Genomic DNA, 22928 nt, shown 5'->3' with positions numbered 1-22928 from the left:
CCAGCTTGTATTTTTATTGCCCACAGTGGTCCTAACACTGCCTGTTTGACTCAATCAAATCTCTTCTGGTGAAATCAATGGAAATCTTCCCAATTCTATGTGATAGAAGAATCTCCATGGTTTTAGAGGACCAGGGCCTGTTACTGAAAGATTATTTTCTTAAAAAATTGAGGCTCCAGTTGGTATCAGTGGGAAATTCCAGCCCGAGATCTCATATTTTTTCTTTTGTGGATCTGGAAGGGAGCAGAGAGGCAGGTACAGAGAAACTAAAGGGACTTCCCAGTGTTGCATTCAGGGCTCCACTTTCAGCTGGTCATGGTGTGCATAGTTTCCCCGCCTGGAAGGCCTGTTTCCATGAACAACTCTGCCTGTTCATCTATGTTAGAGCTACAAAATACAGCTGAGACAGAAGGAAGCATGTAGCTGATGGTTTTGGCCAAAGACAAAGGTGAGAGAATTGATTCTGACAGGTATAGTAAGGAAGGATGGCAAATGGAACTTAACATTAGTGAAATCACTGCAGATATGCAATCATTACCATCTGAACTGGGAGCTGTAAGAAAAGGATGTGAGGATGCACAGAGAACTCCACCCCAAAATATGGCTCCCTAGTATAATGAGTATTTTGAATTAAAGGCCCTTAGAGATTAATGGAAGCTAGAAGGGACTTCTTTCTACATAAAGACCAGATAGACCCACTAAGAAGAAAAATTGTTTCCCTGTCAACCCCCCCACCCCCATCCTATCTCTCAATCCTCTACCTCTCCCAAAGCACAGGCTCAAATTTCCTTATCTATCTAAGGTCCGGACCTACCACAGAAGAAAACAATTCCCTCTGACCACTTCCCTGAGTTTTCAACTGAACTTATAGTGCAGGAAGGAAGACAAGTCTGTCAACAAACCTGGACAGGCTCCTGTCATAAACCATTGTTTGCTTTGTGGGCCAACAGACTTCACCCCAGACTATTGTATGTTCTTCAAACCCATCGAATTCTCCCTAGTAATCATTTCTTGCCCTTCAACAGAATTCCTCTTCTCCCCACTCTCCATAACCTGTTTTGCCGGGATCCAAGTTCATAGTCTTTCTGTAGCCTCAAGATGGTATATAAGCTTCTGCACCCCTGGGGAGCTGGGGCTTCATTCTGAAGGCTCCCGTGTGTACACATTAAATAAATTTGTATGCAGTTTCTCCAGTTAATCTGCCTTTTGCAAGCTGATTTTTCAGCCAACCTTCAGTGGGCCAAGGAGGGCCCCTTGGCACCAACAGATGGATCTGGGAGACACGATTCAACAAGGGGATATTGAGTTTAAATGCATGCGAGTGAGTACGTAAAGGAGGTTTTTTCAAAACAATATTTTTTTTTATACTTTAAGTTCTAGGGTAGATAAAGGAGATTTTTATCCTATTTTAGGGAGAAAGAGGATATGATGCTGTTGCAACATGGGCCAACGCATCTTGAGAGTGAGGAGGGAAGACAGTACTAGAGTAAGTCACACTTGGCAGCCCTGTGCCTCCTTTGTTGGATGGTTTGTGGTTGGGTGGACTTCTACCAATCACAAGCATTTCTCCCCAACACAACTATTACTTTGGATGCACAATAGTCATTAAGAACTCAGAAATCTAGGTTAAGACTGGGAATAAGCAACGTCACTATGGCCAAATCCGGTGACCTTTTTCCACAGCCACCCTCCCCTTAGCTCATATTAGTACTCCACAGGGCAAAGCCTGTTCTGGCAATGCTTTCAAAGTACCCAACATTGTCACCTTGCCCACCTAGAATGGTGCCATCCAATGCATATATAATGCAAGTCATTCTTACAGCCACATTTTTAAATGTAGAAAGAAACATGTGGGAAATAATTTTAATAATATAGTTTACTGAACCCAGTAAATCTGAAAATTAACATTCCAACATGTAATCAACATAAAAATATTAATTTTAAACATTCTTTTTTTCATAATTAAGTATTCAAGATCCAGTGTCTATTTCTCACATATTGGACACTAAGTGTTATGAGATGAATGTCTGTGTCCCCGCCCCCCAAATTCATATGTTGAAGACCTAACTCACAAGTACCATGTGATGGTACTTGGAGGTAAGGGACTTTGGGAAGCTATTAAGTTTAGGTGAGGTCATGAGGGTGGGAACCCCATAATGAGATTATCATCCTTATAAGAAGAGGAAGAAGAGGAAGAGATCAGAGCTGGTTCTCTGTCTCCAGTGTGTGAGGACACAATGAGAGGGCAGCTATCTACAAGCCAGGAAGGGGTCTCTCACCAGGGACTGAATCCGTGATCTTAGACTCCCAGCCTCCAGAACTGTGAGAAAGTAAATGTCTATTGTTTAAGCCACTCAATGGATGGTATTTTGTTGTAGAAGCCCAAGCTGACTTATATACTCAGTTTATACTGATCAAATTCAGGTGCTTCCTAGTCACATTTGGCTAGTGGCTACTGTACTGGAGAGCGCAGCACTAAACCAACCGGCAAGCCTAAATTGGTGGAGAGAATGATTACAGAGGTGTTTGAAAGTGATTTTCAAAAATTACTTTTAAGAATCCCCACTGCATACTCAAATAATGCAAAAGAATGTTTCCTTAATAAAGTATCTTTTAAAATAGACTTTAAATAAAAAATTGAAAATAGATTCCTTTCCTTTCTAAATGACCACTTGAAAACACATTTTTATTTTTTTTCCAAAAAGATAAATTGTCCTCCCCCATCTTACTTACAATATCAACGCTTTCTTTTTTTTTCTTTTTTACTCTTTTTGAGACAGTTTCACACTTGTTGCCCAGGCTGGATTGTAATGGTGCAATCTCGGCTCACTTCAATCTCCACTTCCCAGGTTCAAGTGATTCTCCTGCCTCAGCCTCCCAATTAGCTGAAATTACATGCCCCCACCACCACGCCCAGCTAATTTTTAGTATCGTTAGTAGAGATGGGTTTCACCATGTTGGCCAGACTGGTCTCGAATTCCTGACAGGTGATCAACCCACCTTGGCCTTCCAAAGTGCTGGGATTACAGGCTTGATCCAACGTGCCCGGCCAATATCAACACTTTCAGTGGACCATGTATTTATGTACAGTTCGAAAGTTAATTTCTGCTTAGCCTTGGGCAAAATTTCAGGAATGGTAGCATTCCTATTAGTGAAAGTTTACTATACTTACTAGATTCTTTATCTAAACAGCTCACAGTTACATAGTTAGGTAATCTACATTATCAAACACTAACAAACATCACTGAATAGACATCATCATCCATATCATTTCATCCTTCTCTACTAGATACTTTACCCAGAAAATGCTTAAGACAAAAATCTTGAGGTTTCGTCAAAATTCAAACAGAACAAACCAACACTCATCTCCACAGAGGGCAAGATAAAGTATTTAAAAGCAGCAGTATCCCAGGAGAAAGTGGCCTGATTTGGACCAATTTAAAATAGGAATTTAGCATGGGCCTATTCATCCACCGAGCATCTGTCTCTCCACATTCCTCATCAGAGCCACATTCCTCAGAGCTAGTTTACCACCTAAATATAGGGAGACTAAGCTGTTTGCTAGGGCCTTAAAAGTTATGAGGTCCACTGCCCACTGCTGTTAACTAAGCTATGTCTGAGACACATTCTTATTTTGCCAAGTCTGACTGATAGGATCCAACTATACAAGGTCTTCCCTGTGAATTTAAACCAGCTCTTCACGGAAGTGTGTGGTTATTTGGTGACTCTGTAGTATTACTGTCATAAGTGAAAATGTCAAGTGACATTAGGACATGGCTTCTGTTTTCAAAAGGTGACTTTCACATTTATCAATTGCTGAGTCGTCCAGCTGGGTAAACATTTATTAACACAGTTCTTGACGTTTATGGATGTATTGCTTTTGCTGTAAAGTTTTGGGGGTCATATGTAAAAATACTCTGAGTGTTTGTGTTTACTCTTCAGGCTCACCTTTAGTAACCCTCTCTGATGGTTGAAATTATTAAGCAGTGTCTTCAAGGGAGGCAATGTCCCAGCTCTATTTACTTACCTTGCTCACTTGATTGGTTACTTTCTTGGCAAATTCTATTTCTGGAGGATCGGCCAGAGGCGTAAATTGAGCTTGCTGTTCAGCGAGACCTTTTTTGTAGGCAACCTGATGAAATAAAAGACAGGGATGTATTTTAAAAATGATTATGCTTTCATCTTTATTTGAAGTCTTAAATTTTAGTGTAACATGTTATAATTTGTCCTTCTAGATGTTATATATACCCTTGCTCTCAGTACTGCTAGTGATTTCTATTTCATTGAATTTTCTTCCCTCCTCCTCAGGACTCATGGCCCTAGATCTGCTTTCTTCCAGTTATTTGCATGCTCTGGTTTGCAATTGCAATTATTCTCTTAACCAGCATCTTCAACTCCCAACCCCTGGTCTTTTTATCACACTCACTTAATAAGCCCCCAGCCTTGGATCGACTCGACCATATACTTCCTCTGTTCTTTTATTTTTTGAGACAGAGTTTCGCTCTGTCACCCAGACTGGAGTACAGTGGCTCGATCTTGGCTCACTGCAAGCTCCGCCTCCCGGGTTCATGCCATTCTCCTGCCTCAGCCTCCCGAGCAGCTGGGACTACAGGTGCCCTCCACTACACCCAGCTAATTTTTTGTATTTTTAGTAAAGACAGAGTTTCACTGTGCTAGCCAGGATGGTCTCGATCTCCTGACCTCATGTTCCACCTGCCTTGGCTTCCCAAAGTGCTGGGATTACAGGCGTGAGCCACCACACCTGGCCAACTTCCTCTGTTCTTATGCCTAGGATGCTGAATGCCACAGAAGAAAACCCACAACTCCATGGATTAGGCAATGCTAACATGATGAGTAGGGTTAAGAGGGACACAGGAAGAAGGTACAGGGTAGGGAGCCTCTGAACCCTAGCACTTAACTTGAAATCGACATGCCTGCCCAGTGGTATGTTCTGTGAACAACAGCTTGCTTGGGGCTCTGTGCCCTATGACCCTATGGTATACAAATGCCATTTTGTCTTCAAGGAAACTTGCACAGCCCATTATGTGTCTCTGGTTAGTCCCTACTCTCAGCAGCCAGTCTAAAACCCCAACACTGTCCTTAAGCCCACAATCAACTCCACCTTACTCTCAGCTTCCTCTTTCATAGAGGAAAGAAACGCTATACACTTATCTTCTCCATATTCATCCCTGCCTCTCCAAGCCCTGCCCTGGCTCAGAGCAGAAACATCCCTCAGCGGGAATGACTCCTGTACCCAGGGTGCTTTCCCTTCCAGCACATCCTTTGCACCCAGCTCTCTGTCATCCCTCCTCTTTCTCACAACCCCAACCTCTCCTTCTTCATTAGCTCCTTCCCTTCAGCCTATAAAAGACTTCCATCACCTTAAAATAAGTATGGTGCCCACAAATCATGCATATCCTTCTCTCTTGCCATCCTTTCTTTCTTCATTACTGACTCCTCTGGTTTTTTCTCCCACCAGACTTGGCCCCTGCTTCCAAAAATGCAGAACTATTCATAGATCCCCAGACACATGAAGCCCTCAGATGCTTCAGGGCCTTGTACATGCTGTTCCCTCTCCCCATCTGTCTGCAAACCGCTGTTTCCTCTCCATGGCTCAGGACAAGCATGACTCCCCTCCCAAGCTTTCTCTGACTCCTGAGCCAGATGCGATGACCTTCTCCTGGGATCTCACTCAACTTGGCCATTACCTCCTTTAAAGGGGTCATCATATGACACTGTAATTTGTTGTCTACATGTCTCTTTCCTCTTGACTGTGAGCTCTGGGATGGCAAAAAAGATGTCCTATCCTTGGGAACCCTCATGGCCTGCATAGTACCTAGCTAGAGCAAGAGTCAATGATTGACATCTCAATGCGTGTCTTACACACTGAGGCCACGGGGGAATGCTCAAGAGGAGAATTATCTTTCTAATCTTCCATGATGCAACTGTGAGATTTCTATGATTATTTCCCCTTCCTCATGGCAGTATTCTTATTTATCAAGTAAGGCAGTTGAATAATCCCAAGGTCCCAATCATCTTTATACTTTAACCAAGTCTAACTATATCTTATCCCAATAATATCTACCTAGGGCCTATAACAAAAGCTTTCATGGACAGCAGATCAATTGGGATACAAAAGACAGATTTTGAAATGTATTTACACAAATTCCACAAATAAGCCTGGCTTAATTTCCTTTAAATAAGTTAAACAAGGCACGGTGACTCATGCCTGTAATCCCAGCACTTTGGGAGGCAAAAGCGGATGAATTGCTCAAAGGTTCAAGACCAGCCAGAGCAATATGGTGAAACCCTGTATCTGCCAAAAATACAAAAATTAGCTGGGTGTGGTGGTGCACACCTGTAGTCCCAGCTACTTGGGAGGCTGAAGCAAGAGGATCGCTTGAGCCTGGGAGGCGGAGGTTATAATAAACCAAGATTGCATCACTGCACTTCACCCTGGGTGACAGAGTGAGACCCTGTCTCAAAACAAAAACAAAACAAAACAGAACAAAAAACCAAACCAAACAAAAACACAGACTGAAGACTATTTTAGGCATAGGACCACAGAATTTTTCATGGTTAGTTAAGTCCTTAGGAAAAAAGCAACACTTGAACAGGAGAAATGCTTAATAAGTAGAACATCCTGCCAAGAAGTTTCAGACAAATCAGATCTAGAAGTCCTAATTTCTTAGGAACCTTCTTCAGAATTCTGTTTAGTTAGAATTCTGCTGTTATAGAGAATGATCTGATTTTTTAAAAAAAGTAAAAAAAAAAAAAAGAGTTCAGTATTGTGCATCAGCTTAAAGACTCTTAGTGTATGCAAAGTACTTTGTCTCTCTTAGGTAATAAGTAAAACATGATAAGTAGATTAAGAAGGACACAGGAAGAAGGTACAGGAGAGGTAGCAACAGCCTCTAAACCCAAGCCCTTAGCCAGAAATCTATGCGCCTACCCAGTGGTACATTCTGCAAACAACAGTTTGCTTATGGCTCTGTGCCCAATAATTGTAGAAGTTCACAGTGCTGACAACAGTATTAATAGGCGTGTCAGTAATCTGATACTGAGTGCATACTTGGTCTGCAATAAAAATAAAAGCTATGCCTTAACTGCCACATCTTTTTGAGGAATAGCATGGAAGACTTTACTTCATTATTGCATGTTCTCTTTCATTACATCTTCTACTCTAATTGCTCAAAACATGTGGCCAACTTTCATTGTTCAAAGTCCATAGCATTAGAATGGTATGAAGGTAACCTTTCATCTCTCCATTTGATAGATGAAGCGAGATAGGAGATTAAGTGTCTTCTTGGAAACCTCTCCCAGGCTTACATGACATAGCATTTCCTGGTTCCTCTTCAATTTCGCTGTTTGTTCCCTCATCCTTTTGCTGGCTCCTGTTCAGTCCCAAGTGTGGGTGTCCTCCAAAACTCTGCCCTTGGCCACGCACTCTTCTGCTTCCTTCATAGATGTTCATGTCTTTGGCTATCACTTTGTTCTCACGACTCTCAAATATTAATTTCTTGCCCTGGTCTCACACCTGAGCAATGGTACTTTCTAATTTATCCATAGCATGCCTTGATCTGAAGTGTCCTTCAATCATCTCAACTCCATTTCTCTTTCCATTAATGCATCTTTATCAGCTGTTGCCCTACTCACCCAGACCACCAGTCTACAGTCAGAAGCTCCTCTAGGGCTTCTTTCTCTCCTTTGGCTCCAATATCCAATGCCATGTATGCTTATTAATACTTATTACCCTCAGATTCCTTTCTTCCTCTCCTTTGCCCTAATTATTACTAAAATAGATTTCTCCAAATTACTCAGTTTTTCCTGTATTTCCTAATCTCAATCTATCATATTGCTCATCAAAATTACTCCAGATTCTATTTTTATCATGCTATTTTCTGCTCCAAAATCTTATGCTGCCTCTTATTTCTTACCATTCCATGTCGAAGCAATTTTGTCTGCCTTTCAAGGTCCTGCTGCCAGCATTCTCACAAGTGCCCTCCAAATGAGCACTCACATCATTCACTTTCCTTGTCCCTTAAAATTCAGACCTCATTTTACCTGTGTCCCTTTGTTCGAGTGCTCCCTCTACTTGAAATGCCTTTCTTCTTCATCACCACCCATGCCCTCAGGACCACCACCTCCACATGGCCTTCTCTGATTACTCACACGTGTTCTGTCTGTCTTATAGCAAGTATTAGACTGTTGTTCCATTTTTAACTTTTTTCTTGCTTGATATATCATACTTTTCTTTTATCAACCTGATTATAAATTCTCAGAGGAAAGGATGAAAACTGCTTGTAGTACTTTTCTATCCTGCCAGGTGTGCATGCATAATAGACTTTCAATAAATTACTGTTGATCACTTGATAACAGCCATGCAACAATATTGTGAATCTGTGAGATACAGAATCAAAAAGCTAATCTTGAAGGAGAAGCAAGAAGTACTCACACATTAAAATTGGTACCATGTGCTAGATGACTTCAAAGTTTTGTTATACCTTCTCTATTTCCTAACTTACCAATGAAAGGATAGGAGTGTATCTGTATTATATTTTAGCCAATTACATGGACAGTGAAATAGAAAAATGTCCACTAAACTTGCAGGTGATATTAAGAGGGTGGCATTAAAAATTAGACCTCAAAAATCGGAGACACCATCAAATTGGTATGTATAATTTTGGTTCATGGCAAGATCAGACCCTAGATTCCATTAGAAGTAAATCCCAATCAGTTTACTAAGTCCAAATTGAGTATAAGAGGTTCCAGGGAGGCCGGGCGTTGGGGCTCACGCCTGTAATCCCAGGACTTTGGGAGGCCAAGGCGGGCGGATCACGAGGTCAGGAGATCGAGACCATCCTGGCTAACACAGTGAAACCCCGTCTCTACCAAAAATACAAAAAAACTAGCCGGGCGTGGTGGCGGGCGCCTGTAGTCCCAGCTACTCGGGAGGCTGAGGCAGGAGAATGGCGTGAACCCGGGAGGCGGAGCTTGAAGTGAGCTGAGATTGCACCACTGCACTCCAGCCTGGGAGACAGAGCGAGACTCCATCTCAAAAAAATAAATAAATAAATAAATACAGAGGTTCCAGGGATCTAACTGACAATTGAATGTCAAATAACTTGTCACTTTATAATGCAGTGCTCTGCTGAAGACTGGAGTTGCGGTCTGGATTTTCAACGTGGCCTCCCGGCAAATCCAATGGTCATGTAAGAAAGTACCTCAAAACAAGGGAGAGTGCTAGGCCCAAGTGGGTCTCTCTGCTGCTGCTGCTGCTGCTGCTGCTGGTTTCAAGCCTAAGGACTCTAGTAAGCCTTTTAAGTTCCTCTAACATACGGTTTTCAAGGTCTAGGATACGAAAATTCTGGCAAGTGGGATCATTGATTTTTCACTAACTGAAGTATCTTCTGATAGCAAGAGCTCTTTGTGGGATAACTATACAAATGTGTTTGTGGTTTGTTTGGGTGTTGTTAGTGTTGTCATTGTTTGTTTGTTTTTAAGACAGGGGTCTCACTGTTGCCCAGGCTGGAGTGCAGTGGCTTGATCATAGCTCACTGCAGCCTCGACCTCCTGGGTTCAAGTGATCCTCCTACCTCAGCCTCCTGAGTAGCTGAGACTGCAGGCATACACCCCTACAATTGGCTAATTTTTTAAAAATATATTTTGTAGAGACGGGGTCTTGCTTTGCTGCCCAGGCTGATCTCAGACTCCTGGCTTCAAGCAATCCTCCCTGCTTGACCTCCCAAACTGCTGGGATTACAGGGGTGAGTCACCACACACAGCCACAAATATGTTTTAAGAAGTACACTAGTCAGGTCCCACACACAGAAAAAGGGAGACATACCACAATTTGGACTTGATGATTAGGATAGCAAGGCACAACCCTTCCATAACATTGCTTACTTAATAGATTTGGGAAGGTGGCTATGATTACAATAGGTTTTTAAAAATTGCCACTCTGTTGTCACGGAACAACTTCAACCAGAGTCAAGGGAAAAGAAGAACTCATGCTCCAGTGGGAAGAATACTGGTCTTGAGCTCACAAGCCTAGGCTCTGCCACTAACTAATGTGACCCCAGATTCAGGTTTGCCACCTATAAGAAGAGGAAATTGGACTAGATTAAATAATATAAAGTATAAATTATATCTAATCTAAATGAGACATCGTACATTATAATAATTCTAGATGTACTCCTCTGAAATACAGCATTTAGCCTCTTATAAAGAAGAGTTGCAGTGAACATCTGGCCAGAAGATGTAATTCAAGTTCCCCTGACTCTGCACACCTAAATGGTGCCACTTGCATTTCACTTACATCACTGAGAGCTTTCTGGGCCTGGGCAACTCTCCTCAGTTCTGGGCTGTCATTGTAGGGGTAAAACAAAGTTTTGTCTGCTTCCCAGTCTTCAGTGTACAGTTTCTAAATCAAAAAAAAAAAAAAAAGAAAAGTTAGGAGGAAGTAGGGTCACATTTACACAAAATGCAGTTTTGAATTCATCCATCAATGACCTAAAGAACCAAGGGCGAGGTGAGAGCAAAGGTAAATGAAATTCACAGATAACTTCCCCCTTTCCATCCAACCCAAGTCATTTTTACTGATAGCATGCTCTGTTTTTTCTTATTTTCAGGGGGGCAGATGTGTCTGATTTTGTTTCATCTCTTCTCTGTGACTCGACCTGTCTTGTTGTTGTTGTTGTTGTTTTTGACATTATTTGTCATTGTTTATCAATAGCACTTACAAGTGCTAACACAATGTAAGGAGCCAGGAAGCACTTCACGTAGTTCGGGGCAATATAGGACACTTGCAAGTTGGGTCACAAAATAAACCTCTAATTAGAGTTAATAGCCAGGGACATCTAAAGTATAGCACAGGGTCTAAAGACAATTTTGAGATATTACTTTATGGCTCTCTCAGCTGGTTCTCCACAGCACCTTTATTTTCCACAGACACCCCCCTCTGCCCCCAGGTTGCTCAGGTTCCCAAGTGACCTTCTCCCCACTCTGCCTAGGAGTTTTTCTCTCAGTTCCTTTTTGCCAAGCCCTACCCCTACAGTCTCATATGTCTCAAGGCTACTCATAAAAAGATTGGGAAATTGTATTCCAGATGATCAAGAGTTCACCAAGTATTACATGAAGTATATGATGGGATGACACAGGAAGATAGAAGTGGGGATGGAGCAGGCCCTTACCTTGCTGAACATGGCGGTGTTCTTAACGGCCTGGACAAGTTCAGGGGCATCAGGAGGAAGCAGGTACTTATCCTTGGTGTCTTCCCAGTTCTGCTTGTATAAAACCTAGACAGAAGGAGCAGAGGACCTGTGGCTTGAGATCTCATCCAAAGGCATGAGGATTTAAACAACAAAGGGAGACGCCTGAAGGCGTCCTTGCTCAAAGGCTGCCATCGTGTTACTAGGAAAACATTGACCATGCCAACATCCTATACTACTTTTCCTACAATAGTCAGCTTTTGATTGAAAATGCTAATCCCTTTCAATTAAAAATTTAGCTCCTCAGCTTCTTTGGTGACACTGGGACTCCATGCAGCAACAGCCTGGAGCCGAGTCACAGCTGCCTCTTTGGGCAGGGGGACTCTTCCATCCACCCATAGGTTCTACAGGCCACTCATCTGTGCAGCCTTCTTGATGAATACAGGTATTGAATTCACACTGCCCATGAGGCTGGTGAGCAGGATCAGGCCTGTTCAATTTTCTCCTCTAAGACAATGCAGAGGTGATGCACATGCTACCGAGTACCCCAGCCATCCATATCATTGGCTTACCTTACTGACTTGCTGCGACACTTTCTTTGCATGTTCAATATCCTTTGCTTTTTCGTCTACGTGACAGATAGTCTTAGCAACATCACCATCTATTCGATACTTAACCTGCTCAAATAATGCACAGTCAGAGTTCACGACAGTCATGAACATGTGAGTATATTAAGGAATTTCTTATAACCACAAAGCATTACCCCAGTGACTCTAGGTCTGCATCACAAAGCATAGTTTCTGCATTTTAGCTGGAAAACTGTGATCTTCAAAGGAGCACCTGCACTTACAGATTGTCTGCTTTCCTGGCTGGATCTCCAGCCTGCTGCTTCTTGGCCTTACTGTGCTACAGTGTAGAGAACCACAGTGAGTTGGAGCTTCCATCTCATAGTCTCCTGTTAAGCTAAGTTGCTAAACCAAGCTTTTAGAAGTTTCTTTGGGTTCACATTTACAGCAACATGATCTATGGTTCATGCTTTTCTAGATTTGTGAACTAACTCATGGTAATTCAACTCCTCATTCTCACAGCACATATTTAGAGCCCACAATTCCCAGCAGTAGGTTTATTTTGAAATGTCCCTGTCCTTTATTTCAGCAATACAGCCCACCTCACTGAGTTGATCTTGTACTTTTTTGATTCTGCGAAGTTCTGGGGTATCTGTTGTACTGGCATATGGCCGTCCTTTTGTTTTCTCAAATTTCTCCTTGTATTTATTCTGAAAAGGATATCAGATATTAGCCTAACAAGACAGCAGCGAAAATTTCAAGCAACATACTTACCCCATCTGATTAAAAAAATCCTTCAAGTTATAACAATTATCAATTGTAATAGCTTTCTTTTTGTCCCCTACCCTGACTCTCAGCAAAAACTAAAATAGATTTGATAATTGCTTCTCCTAAACATAGTTGGATCTTGGAGACAATACAAATTTATTATAGACTATTGTCTTGGAAATACCCTAAAATGATTCTTTCAATCCTTTTTGTCTGAATGCATGTATAAAAAGCCTAAACCTCAATTATTTTAGAAAATAAATATAGAAGTTGAGTTAATTCTGAAAAGATTTGATTGCTAATACAATGCAAAAATATTCAATTCAGAAGTTGCAGCTAAACTTCAGTAGTTACGATAGCTGAGACACCAGCTGAATTAATGGCAGGTCTGAATTATATTCTATAAATTTAGGAATGTGATTTTATTATTTCTGCTGAATACACAATGAATTCTTGCTTTAATGATAATGTGCACAATTTACCATTATAAATGTTTTGGGAGTACTCTTGAGTGGAGTAGTCAACAATCTAAATTATACTATTGATTTGGTTACTAACCACTTAAAAACTATTACAGACCTTTGCTGACATTCCGTTCAGAACATCAGAAATTCTAGGTTCATAGGATCTGAATTAATAAGAATTTATGGCAATATATTGACAAAAAATTCTATCTTTGCTGAATACTGAAGCACTAAAGAAGGTAAGAAAATCTCGTTTCTAGAAACCTGTCTTAGATTATTCAAGGCTCTGAACTAGGAATTTACCAAATAGTGAGCTGCTATCATTTAACCAAAAGTGAATATGTATTGCTTAACCTCAATAGGATGCTTTTGACATAAACTTTAGTCTTATATGCTCCAATATTCTCTTAAGCTATATTTCATTTTTTTAAGCCTCCAGAGGACATTCAATCAAGCCACCCAGTGAGACCTCAGCCCATCATAGACAATCAACAAATTAAACCCATTGAAATGTGTCTGAATCTGCTGTCAGTCAGTGTAACTTACAGAACTGTACATGGGAATTTAAAGATCAGGGACGATTGAGAGCAGTGATTCTCAACCTGGGCGCACAGTAGAATCATCTGGGCAGCTTTTAAAAATCCTTTTGTACAGGGCTGGGCATAGTGGCTCATGCCTATAATTCTAAAGTTTTGTGGGGCCAAGGTGGGAGGATCACCTGTGGCTAGGAGTTCACGACCACCCTGGACAACATAGCAAGACCCTGCCTCTATGAAAAAACAAATTAGGAGATCCTACAAAAAAAATTTTTTTCTAATTAGCCAGACATGGTGGCATGCACCTGTAGTCCTAGCTACTAGGGAGGCTGAGGTAGGAGGAATTGCTTCAGCCCAGGGGTCTGGGGCTGAAGTGAGCTATGATCAAGCTACTGCTTGATCTAGACTGGGCTACAGAGAAAGAGTCTGTTTCTTAAAAAAAAAAAATCTTTGTGCACAGGCCCAACTCTGAACCAATTAAACTAGATGGCCTGAGCATCATTAGTTTTAAAACTCCCAGGGGGTTCCAGTGTGCAGCCATGGTTAATAACCACTGTTCTAAAGTAGAGCCAAACATTCAGAGCCTCAATTTCAAATGAGTTCTTAGTCTGATCTTGGATTTTTAACATAAATGTTCTTCTTCACTTTATACCTCTTTATATATACCTTTTTTTTTTTTTTTTTGGAGACGGAGTCTCGCTCTGTAGCCCAGGCTGGAGTGCAGTGGCCGGATCTCAGCTCACTGCAAGCTCCGCCTCCTGGGTTTACGCCATTCTCCTGCCTCAGCCTCCTGAGTAGCTGGGACTACAGGCGCCCGCCACCTAGCCCGGCTAGTTTTTTTGTATTTTTTTTAGTAGAGACGGGGTTTCACCATGTTAGCCAGGATGGTCTCGATCTCCTGACCTCCTGATCTGCCCGTCTCGGCCTCCCAAAGTGCTGGGATTACAGGCTTGAGCCACCGTGCCCGGCCTATATATACCTTTTTATATGCTGTTAGCTAGTCTACTAAGAAGCTCTTCTGCTGACATTGTTTAAATATGTTATGTAGCTTCCATGAACTGGCCTAAATTAAATCTGTATTTATGATTTCATTATTCTAGATTGGCTAATTAATACTGATTAAATACCAATAAATGCTTTATGATTGGCCTTATGCTTATTTTGCAGGAATGATTTCAATAAGAATGCTTTCTTAGGCCGCAATGGTATAAATGAACGACATAAAAGGAAAATTCAACAGTCACAAGAGCCTATATTTTGCAAAATAAGTTTTTGTTTCATACAAGTTTGAGAAATAAAATCCAGCCAGCCTCCAAAACAGAGTGGGCTGAGAACAGTAATTTCTTAATAATCAAACGAGGTTAACAGAAGTTGTTTGAAACTTACTGGGCTAAAAAGATCCTGCATTTTCTGACTGTGTGCAATGTAGGGGGTCATGAACTTTGAAGGATCCACTTTCTTCCGGATGACCTTCCTCCTCTCCACCGGCTTTGCTGGTGCCGGCTGTGCCAGTGCTGGCTGTGCCAGAGCTGGTTTGGAAGTTTCCGATTGCTCATAGTCAGACGTCCTTGTCGTTGTAGTCTCATAAATTTCTGTTATTGTCTGAAAATTTGATATTCAACATTGTTGTGAAAGTAAAAACTGTGCTACTGTGATCTCAGTATGTATTATTTTAACTCCAAATCAGATTTACATGCCTGGTGTTACTTCTCCATATCTAAAGTAAGCCAAAGCAGGAAACGGCACACTATAGCCATACGAAGGCACATTATGTTACATAAATCTGAATGCTGATTGTCGGGATTGTGTGGAATAAAAAGTTTACTCCTTATTACTTTGCAATATTGCCTTAAGTTTGCATTTGCAGAAAGACAATCAAATACTTCAAAGTAGGGGGAAAAATCAGCAATAAACTTTTTTTTTTTTTAAACAGTTAAAAATCTTAAGTTGTCTGGGTAAGTAAAAGCAAACTTGAGGTTGGGGAACAAAAGGTTAAGATAATCAAACAAAGCTCAAATTATCGACTTTGATATTAACTTGTAAGTGACTAAGGGAAAATTGGTCGTTTGTTCCACAGGGATTTAGGCATTCTCCACTGTAGATAGGAGACAAAGAATAATGAACTTTAAAAAAAAGATGAATCGCATCAATATTATAAGAGATTTTCATTCCCTTGGCTTAGTCAGTTAATTAATGTGAACTGGAGTGCCATTTACACTGATAAATGCTTAGGTGGACAAGAATAATGATGACAACACAATGGGCTAATTATCCTCACAACAGTCCTATCTATGCAGTAGGTGAGAAATTACTATTTCTTACAGCAGGCTATAGTGGAAGATACTAAGACCCCAAGTTTGGGTCTAGTCCAAGGTTAAAAATAATGCATGTAAGAAAAAAAGATAAGCAGCCAATCTTCAATCCATTTCACAGTATCCTTCCCTTCACAGCTAATATCATCTGTACCAAAGAATTCTAGCATCAATTATGAAAAGAGAACCTAGTAAGGAAATTGTACATTTATAAAAACCTCCTCTAGTGTTGCCACATCATTGCTAATAGGTTGTTTTCTGCCCATGATTACTAAGGCATGGTTGACTGTGAGAAACTAACCAAATTACAGCATCTACAGACGTTAGTTTTTATGCAGTCACAGGTTCTCTGAACAAGCTTCAGGATTAACCATCCATATCACTGTTCGTCATGCTCAAAGAGAAACAGCTGCATGCAGAAACTAAAGCGTGAGAAAGGTATTTCACCTTGGAAAAAAAAAAAAAAGAGCTTGAACTTGAAATAGTTATGGTAATAGCTTATTTAGAATTCCTAATGTGCTAAAATCTGAGTAGCATTTCAATGCATCATCAGGGACGAAGCCTTGGAGGCACCATCCCTGGTGGCAGAGATGGTGACCTACAAGTTACAACTCTACACAATAAAACTGCTTGTCCCTATGCCAATCACAAAGCCAAGGCCATCCCTCCTGCCGCTGTTGGAGAATGGGGATAGCCACTGACATTATAATTAGCATCACCTACACAAAAATATCCCACAGGAGCAACAGGGAGAACCACCCCCTGCCATCTCGGGCTTGTTGAATAGGAAAAAAAGGTGAAATAATCCATCAAACAGGTAATGTTTGTGCTTTCACACCAGCTTCTGGGCACAGGTAGGTGAGTGATCCTCTGTCAGATAATCCCTTTTGCTGTCTTTGTGGCCCTGGGAGTATGAGAAAGGAGAAAGCTCTTCCTGCTTTAATGAGAATGCAGTTTATGCAGCTGTGGGCTGGGCCTTACCTCTCCCGGCACCTCTTCATAAACCACTTCTTCCGTGTAGTACTGTAAATAGAGCACAAAGGCATTGGCAAGAGAACCAAAGCAGAAACCACCTCTCGTGCACCTCAGCTGAACCACTTAGATGACTGCACTCGCTCGGTCGATTTGGAATGTCTGTGGGAAAGGGGTAGGTGAAGGAGCCTGTTCATAGTTTGGAACCCATCTTCACTTTGTAATACTTCAGGAAAGCTAAAGTGAATGCCATCCAAATGGACAAAGAGATGCAGAGGGCTGAGAAAAGTGTATGAGGCTGTTTTTTAATCAAGAGAAGCTATTTTACTTTACTGGGACATGGAAATTTGTTTTTATGGTCGCCAAGATAGAATTTGCTGAGAAGAGAATACAATAAGAAGATTCTGAGTGTGTGGGTTGGGCAGAGAGGAACTGTGATAAAACTCACTGTTTGCAAACTAACAGTAAACTAAAACAGAAACTCAAGTGTGAATACATTTTTAAATGGATTGCATCATGGAAATAATAAGATCCCAAAGTATATCCACATCTCAATTATTCCTATACCCTCCTCATTGGTAAGTAATAAGTTTCTTCTGGAGTGATGCGTGAGTCCTTTTCAATAGTGTGATTGTCCTAAACAGAGCGGTGCTAATATGAAAATTGGTAAATGCTAGGGAATGAAGGGGAAAATGAGAAGATTCCTCATCACGAAGTGTGAGAAAGGTAGGCTGCAATTTGCCATAGTGGCTCTGAGGTCATCATGGCCTGCATGACGGATCTGCAGCCTGGATCTAAAACTGAGTCTACTTTTGTTCTACTTCTGACATCACCAGCAATAAATAGATGCAGAAAGGAACTGGTTGACATTTGGTTTCAGATGTGTAAGGAGAGAGGAATCCTGTCCTTAGCTTCACCCTGCTCTGTAGGGTGAACAGAAGGAGAGGCTTGTTTAGGCCAAGCACGTGAGGAAAGGGATAAAGATGAAACACTTGGCTCATTTCTTAGTTTAAAAAAAAATGGATATATAACACTTTATGCTTCATTTTTCTTATCTTTGACACCAAAACATACAGCACTCAAGGGAAGGGAAAACATTAAGATGCAAAATTTCCCTCAATGGCCTGCATTCTTGGTTCAGTGAAGTGTCATCAGATTACTTAAACATTGTCAATAGGCCGCCTAAAACTTGCCTAATGTTCCTCATTCTTGTGCTTTCTTTACTTTTGAGCTATTGTTTTAATTTAAAATCTAATTCTGCCTGTATATCGTTACACATAGCAACAAAAATCACAAGCACTGACAGGACAGAGATTTGCTTTTTTACAGTTGTGACTTTCAGCACATGAGAAATATCATTTGGACACTCTAGAAAATATTGTTTGATGCTGATGCCACATAGAGTCACTCCTCCGGTCACACAAAACATCAGTGGCTTCAGAAGAAATACTAAAATAAAATGGAAGATTCACAACTATTTTGGATTTTCTCAGCATCCAAGTTTAAAAGCAGCTCCTTGGAAACCATTCATTTTTACCTTCGTTGGGCTCTCACCATTGGTAAATCCATCTTAGAAATACGCTTATAAAAGAGGCAACATTATTTAAATGGTTGGCGTTAACTTGTATGCCAAATCTCGCTCTTTTTTTAGAGCTGTGCCACTAATTAGATAGTACATCCTTGCTTCTTTTCTTTCTTTCCAAGTTTAAGTTGGAGTAGAGAGAACAGTAAAACTTTATTTCAGTGTCCAAGATCCCAAGGAGATATATTTTTAAAGCCAGTTCTTCTCTGTTTTCTGCATATTTTTAAAGCTAGCTCCTCTCTGTTTTCTAAAATCTTCCCTGGCCATTTTTTCGAATTCTCCACCCTCCTATGCTCATAATCTTTTTTGAGGTCAAAGAGATCTCAGTTCAATACTTTCTGGCAGGCAGTCTATTCATTTATCACCTGCTGGTTAGACCCAGAAGCTGTAATGGGAACAAAATGGTAGGGATGAGATGTCTAAAAATAGCCCCCTCCTTTTTTATGACATCTAGTTGAATCAATCAAGTCTAGCACTAAGGACAATTTCCAGTAGCAAAGGTACACAATTATTTTAAGAAAGATAAGGAATATTTAAGTTGGAGAGTAAAAACTGTTACTGGCATTATTATCAGAGGGAAGACAATTTAATTAATAATGATATTAGTGTTTGATAATGATATTTCTGACCCTTAGGTACGTAAGTAAAATGCACACTAGTGATGATATCAGCATGAAAGATGTGGTCATCAGCATTTAAGCCAGAGAGGTTGAATGTTACATTGTATGAGATTCATTCTATTTTTTTCCCTCATATCCTTCAGTAATAGAAGTAATTTTATTTGTAGAACAAATAAAATTTTCTTCATCTAAATATAGACTGGTCACTAAAATAATTTTCCAAAGACTAATTTTGGTACTGCCACCTAAAATTTGGTTCTGGGTAGCTCTTACAGTTAATTTCAGTCTTATTAAAAAGCACAGATTTTCAAAACTGCCTCCAAGTGCCTTAGGCATTTGGAGATTTTCATGTGTTTAGATCATCATCATTAATTGGTAATTACTAAGCACATTCAGATTCATGGCACTGTATTTATGTGCATTATAGTTCTAAGCCTTTAGATTTTATTTCTAGAATGTGAAGCTAAAGGCAAGAGCCGGTGAGGAAAAACTGTAAGATGACAAAAACAAAAGGATATAAAATAAATATAAAATAAATGATTAATAGCTTTGTAAAATGTGTTAGATGTCCACCAATAATTGGAAGGAAAATTTTTAAGATACCCACTACAGTCTTTGTTCTTATTCAAAATTCAAAAGCAAAAGCTAGTCTTGTTCACTTAGGTAAGTATAATGAAGTTGGTGGGAAGGTGTGGCTCCAACTATCACTGTGAACTTCATACCTTTATTTATATTTGCGTGTATGTGTGTGTCTGTGCACATGTGTATGTATTATGTTTAAGTCTCACATATGCATATAATTTCATACGTATGATTATTCTGAATATCTAAGCCATGTTTCCCTATAGATGATTAGCTAGTTGAAGCAAAGAATAAGGAGTAGATCTTTTCCTCTATTGCTATGCAGACACTAAAAGACAAGAGTTCCGTTTTCAGAACTTTCTCTTCATCTCTGTCCCTTTGAACATTGGGGTTGGGAACTGGGGAAGAAAGTAGTTTTAGAAGACGAATTCAAACCTGCCTTTACTCCAACTTGGTTTTTGAGAGCTTAAAGAAAAGCAAAAGTGGGAAACAGTGATATTTCCTTTCAATTCTAAATCCCACGTAATTATAGTGAAACTGAACATAAAATATTCCTTTCTTATGCTTTAAATGAGGACTCTTTGTGAAGTTATAATAGACAATGTATTTTTCGAATGATTAATTCACCTGCATGGCTTTGACTGTCACTACATAAAATAGTTTGCTGTCAGTGTTTTTTTTTTAATCTTACCTCCACCACCTCCTCATATTCTTCGTCATCTGCCATTTTTCCAGAGTAGTAGTGGCACCTACAAACTTTTCATATTCCACACAAATGAAAACACGTTAGAGTCTATTCCCAGCACATAAATTATCTTATGACATCATAAAAATAGAATTTGAAGCTAAACTATCGTACAAATTCATATATTGTTGCAGGCTAAAGGAGAGAAGACATTTAAAATACATGTATAAACAGCAGAAGCTTCAAATTTCTTTCTCTTTATTCCTTCAGCGTTGGGAATTGCTACTTCTACATAATCAGTTTAGTTAAAATTGTAAAAGGAAATTGAGGTAAGGAAGTGAGAGAGTTTGGACTCAGGGAACAGAGAATTTAAACTTCCAAACACTTAGAGAAAAGACATTTTCCAGCAAAAAATTTAGTGAAAGAAGGCCAGCTTGGGTTTCAGAAGAAGCTGAAATTTTTCCCCAGCACCAAAATTCTAAGAGGGCTGACTTAGTTTTCTATACTGCCCTGATCCACTGTTTGCTGTATATCTTAGGCTTCAAATTGGAACCCATAAGAGTACATCTGTCAACAAATTTTAAAAGAAAAAAAGAAACCTCAAGGCAATGGAGTTATTTTCTTCCCGAACACCATCGGCTTATACAGACTTTTTCTTTAGTTTCTGTAGCTCTCGTTTAAACCTGAAAAATAACAAAGTTGTAAAGCATTGACTGAAGTACATATAGGATTGTCAGTCCTTAGCCTAAGCTTCTAATGCAGAAAATAGTGAAAGGATCTCTCAAGGCCTCTACAGTTTGATGCCAGAGAGTCAGACTCTTGATATGAAGTGGATGATGAGTCGGAACAGCTGTCCCTTCATCCAAAGATGTTTGCCATGTAAACCAATACCCTGCAGTGGCTGGTTTTGTTAAGCTAGCGAAACTGCCACTCCTCGGGCAAATGAAGCCCAGTAGAACAGGATAAATATAGGAACGTAGAGCAAGGTATCTTCTTTTTCATACTAATATATTTAGGAAAAAATATCGAAGGCAAAAAAAACGTTAGACAAGAGAGCTGATTCAGTCGAGCAATAAATTGGTTAGCAAAGGACTTCACTCTAATCGCACACTGTACATAGCAGATATTAGTAGGGCCTTAGTAGGGCAATGGGGTTAGACTCTCCTAGCCACATTTCTACCACTAATTTCCTCAGTTATGGCCCAAGCCTTTGAAAAACACTTCAAGGGAAGTTGTGGAACATCTCCTGAAAGAGTATTACAGAAAAAGTCATAAACTGGCCTTACCTTCAATCTACCAAATAAATTTCCTCAGCAGCAAATCCTCTCCCAACTCTCCCCTCCTGAGAACCCCAGGCAAAAGCCAGCGTGATGCCTGGGCTCCGAATTATCATGTGGCAAGAGCGACCAATCAGATCCTGAGTTGCTCAAATTTCAGAAGCTAAATTTACCAAGTGATCTTCTGAAAACCACCTGTTCATCAATTCCACTAAAGGATAAAGGGTAACAAATTGCTTGCTTAGAACTATTCAAATGGAATCAAATTTTACCTAACTTCCAGCCTATGCAGTTCAATTTTAGGTTGAATTTCCCATTTACCGAGACCCCATTCAACGTCATAATCATGCAAAAGAATTTAGTAGAAAATAAGCATGACTTTGAGAGGCTTTGACCCTTCCGTGACTGTTTTCTTCATGTCATTTGTCCAGTCATGGTGGTGAATGTACTCACCCTGGTAAGGTTCACCAGGTGAGCTACAGGTAAGTTACTGGTGTTAGTGTGAAAGAAACTAAGGAATAAGACCCAGTAAACATCAAGTTGGCAAAAGCAATTTTTTAAAATGTGATGAGTGAAGTTAAAGGTGAAAATATTTGACGATGGCACTAGATAAGATATCCATAGGGTGTAATTAGAAAGATTAGACCCCATCATTTTTCTGTTACTAAACCAGGAGGGTATACCTAAATCCTGTTTAGCACCTTCTCCCTCCTTAGATAAGGCAAGCTGCTAGGAATACAGAACCTCTGTCGTATGTAACCTAGTTAGTGATTTTTCTATTAACTCAGATGACTCTTGGCTCCCAGAAGCAACATGTGAATGCGGACACGGACAGGCTCAATTTCTGAACAGCAAGAGCAGATAAAATGGAAATCAGTAACTTATCAGGAGAAAATAACGCCCTATTTGGCAAATCCGAATGTAAGACATTTCCTTCATAAAAATTATCTAACAGTTTTCTTAAAACTTGCCTCATGTCTCTCTTGCACTTTCTTTGCTCCTGAAGGATTTTTTCTAATTTAAAATCTTATTCTGTCTGTCTGTCTGTCTGTCCTTACACATAGCAACAGAAATCACCAGCTCTTACATGGCAGAGAACTGCTTTTTCTCCGGGTTGCTCCTGTGTTGAGACAAAACCCTGTGAGTCACCTATATCTTGATATGCATTTGAGACTAAACATATTGTAATCTTTTTTATTTTTTAAGTTAAACATCAGAAAGTAATCTCACTGGGTGTGGTGGCTCACGCCTGTAATCACAACACTTTAGGAGGCCGAGGCGGGCAGATTGTCTGAGGACTTTGAGAAAGTAATCTCGTATTTCAAATATATGTACCTCTTCCCCCTCCCTGATT

At 40.2% G+C, this 22928-nt stretch overlaps 1 protein-coding gene across 42 annotated transcripts in view; it reads right to left on the bottom strand.

The window, feature by feature from the left end:
• NEB (nebulin) overlaps nt 1-21700 on the bottom strand; it is a 224169-nt gene extending 202469 nt beyond the window's left edge. For all 42 annotated transcript variants that reach the window (XM_050750407.1, XM_050750362.1, XM_050750367.1 and 39 more), the window contains exons 1-10: nt 21584-21700; nt 20897-20980; nt 20304-20368; nt 16838-16879; nt 14931-15146; nt 12379-12486; nt 11783-11887; nt 11193-11297; nt 10319-10423; nt 4028-4132 (exon numbers count right to left, since the gene is read on the bottom strand). In XM_050750407.1, the coding sequence (XP_050606364.1) occupies nt 4028-4132; nt 10319-10423; nt 11193-11297; nt 11783-11887; nt 12379-12486; nt 14931-15146; nt 16838-16879; nt 20304-20339 (822 nt within the window). In that variant the 5' untranslated portion in view covers nt 20340-20368; nt 20897-20980; nt 21584-21700. The remainder of the gene's footprint in view (nt 1-4027; nt 4133-10318; nt 10424-11192; nt 11298-11782; nt 11888-12378; nt 12487-14930; nt 15147-16837; nt 16880-20303; nt 20369-20896; nt 20981-21583) is intronic.
• Nucleotides 21701-22928: the final 1228 nt, after the last annotated feature.

Source organism: Macaca thibetana, chromosome 12, assembly GCF_024542745.1.
Source record: "Macaca thibetana thibetana isolate TM-01 chromosome 12, ASM2454274v1, whole genome shotgun sequence".
Taxonomy (NCBI): Eukaryota; Metazoa; Chordata; class Mammalia; order Primates; family Cercopithecidae; genus Macaca; species Macaca thibetana.
This window is presented reverse-complemented; position numbering and strand designations above follow the sequence as displayed.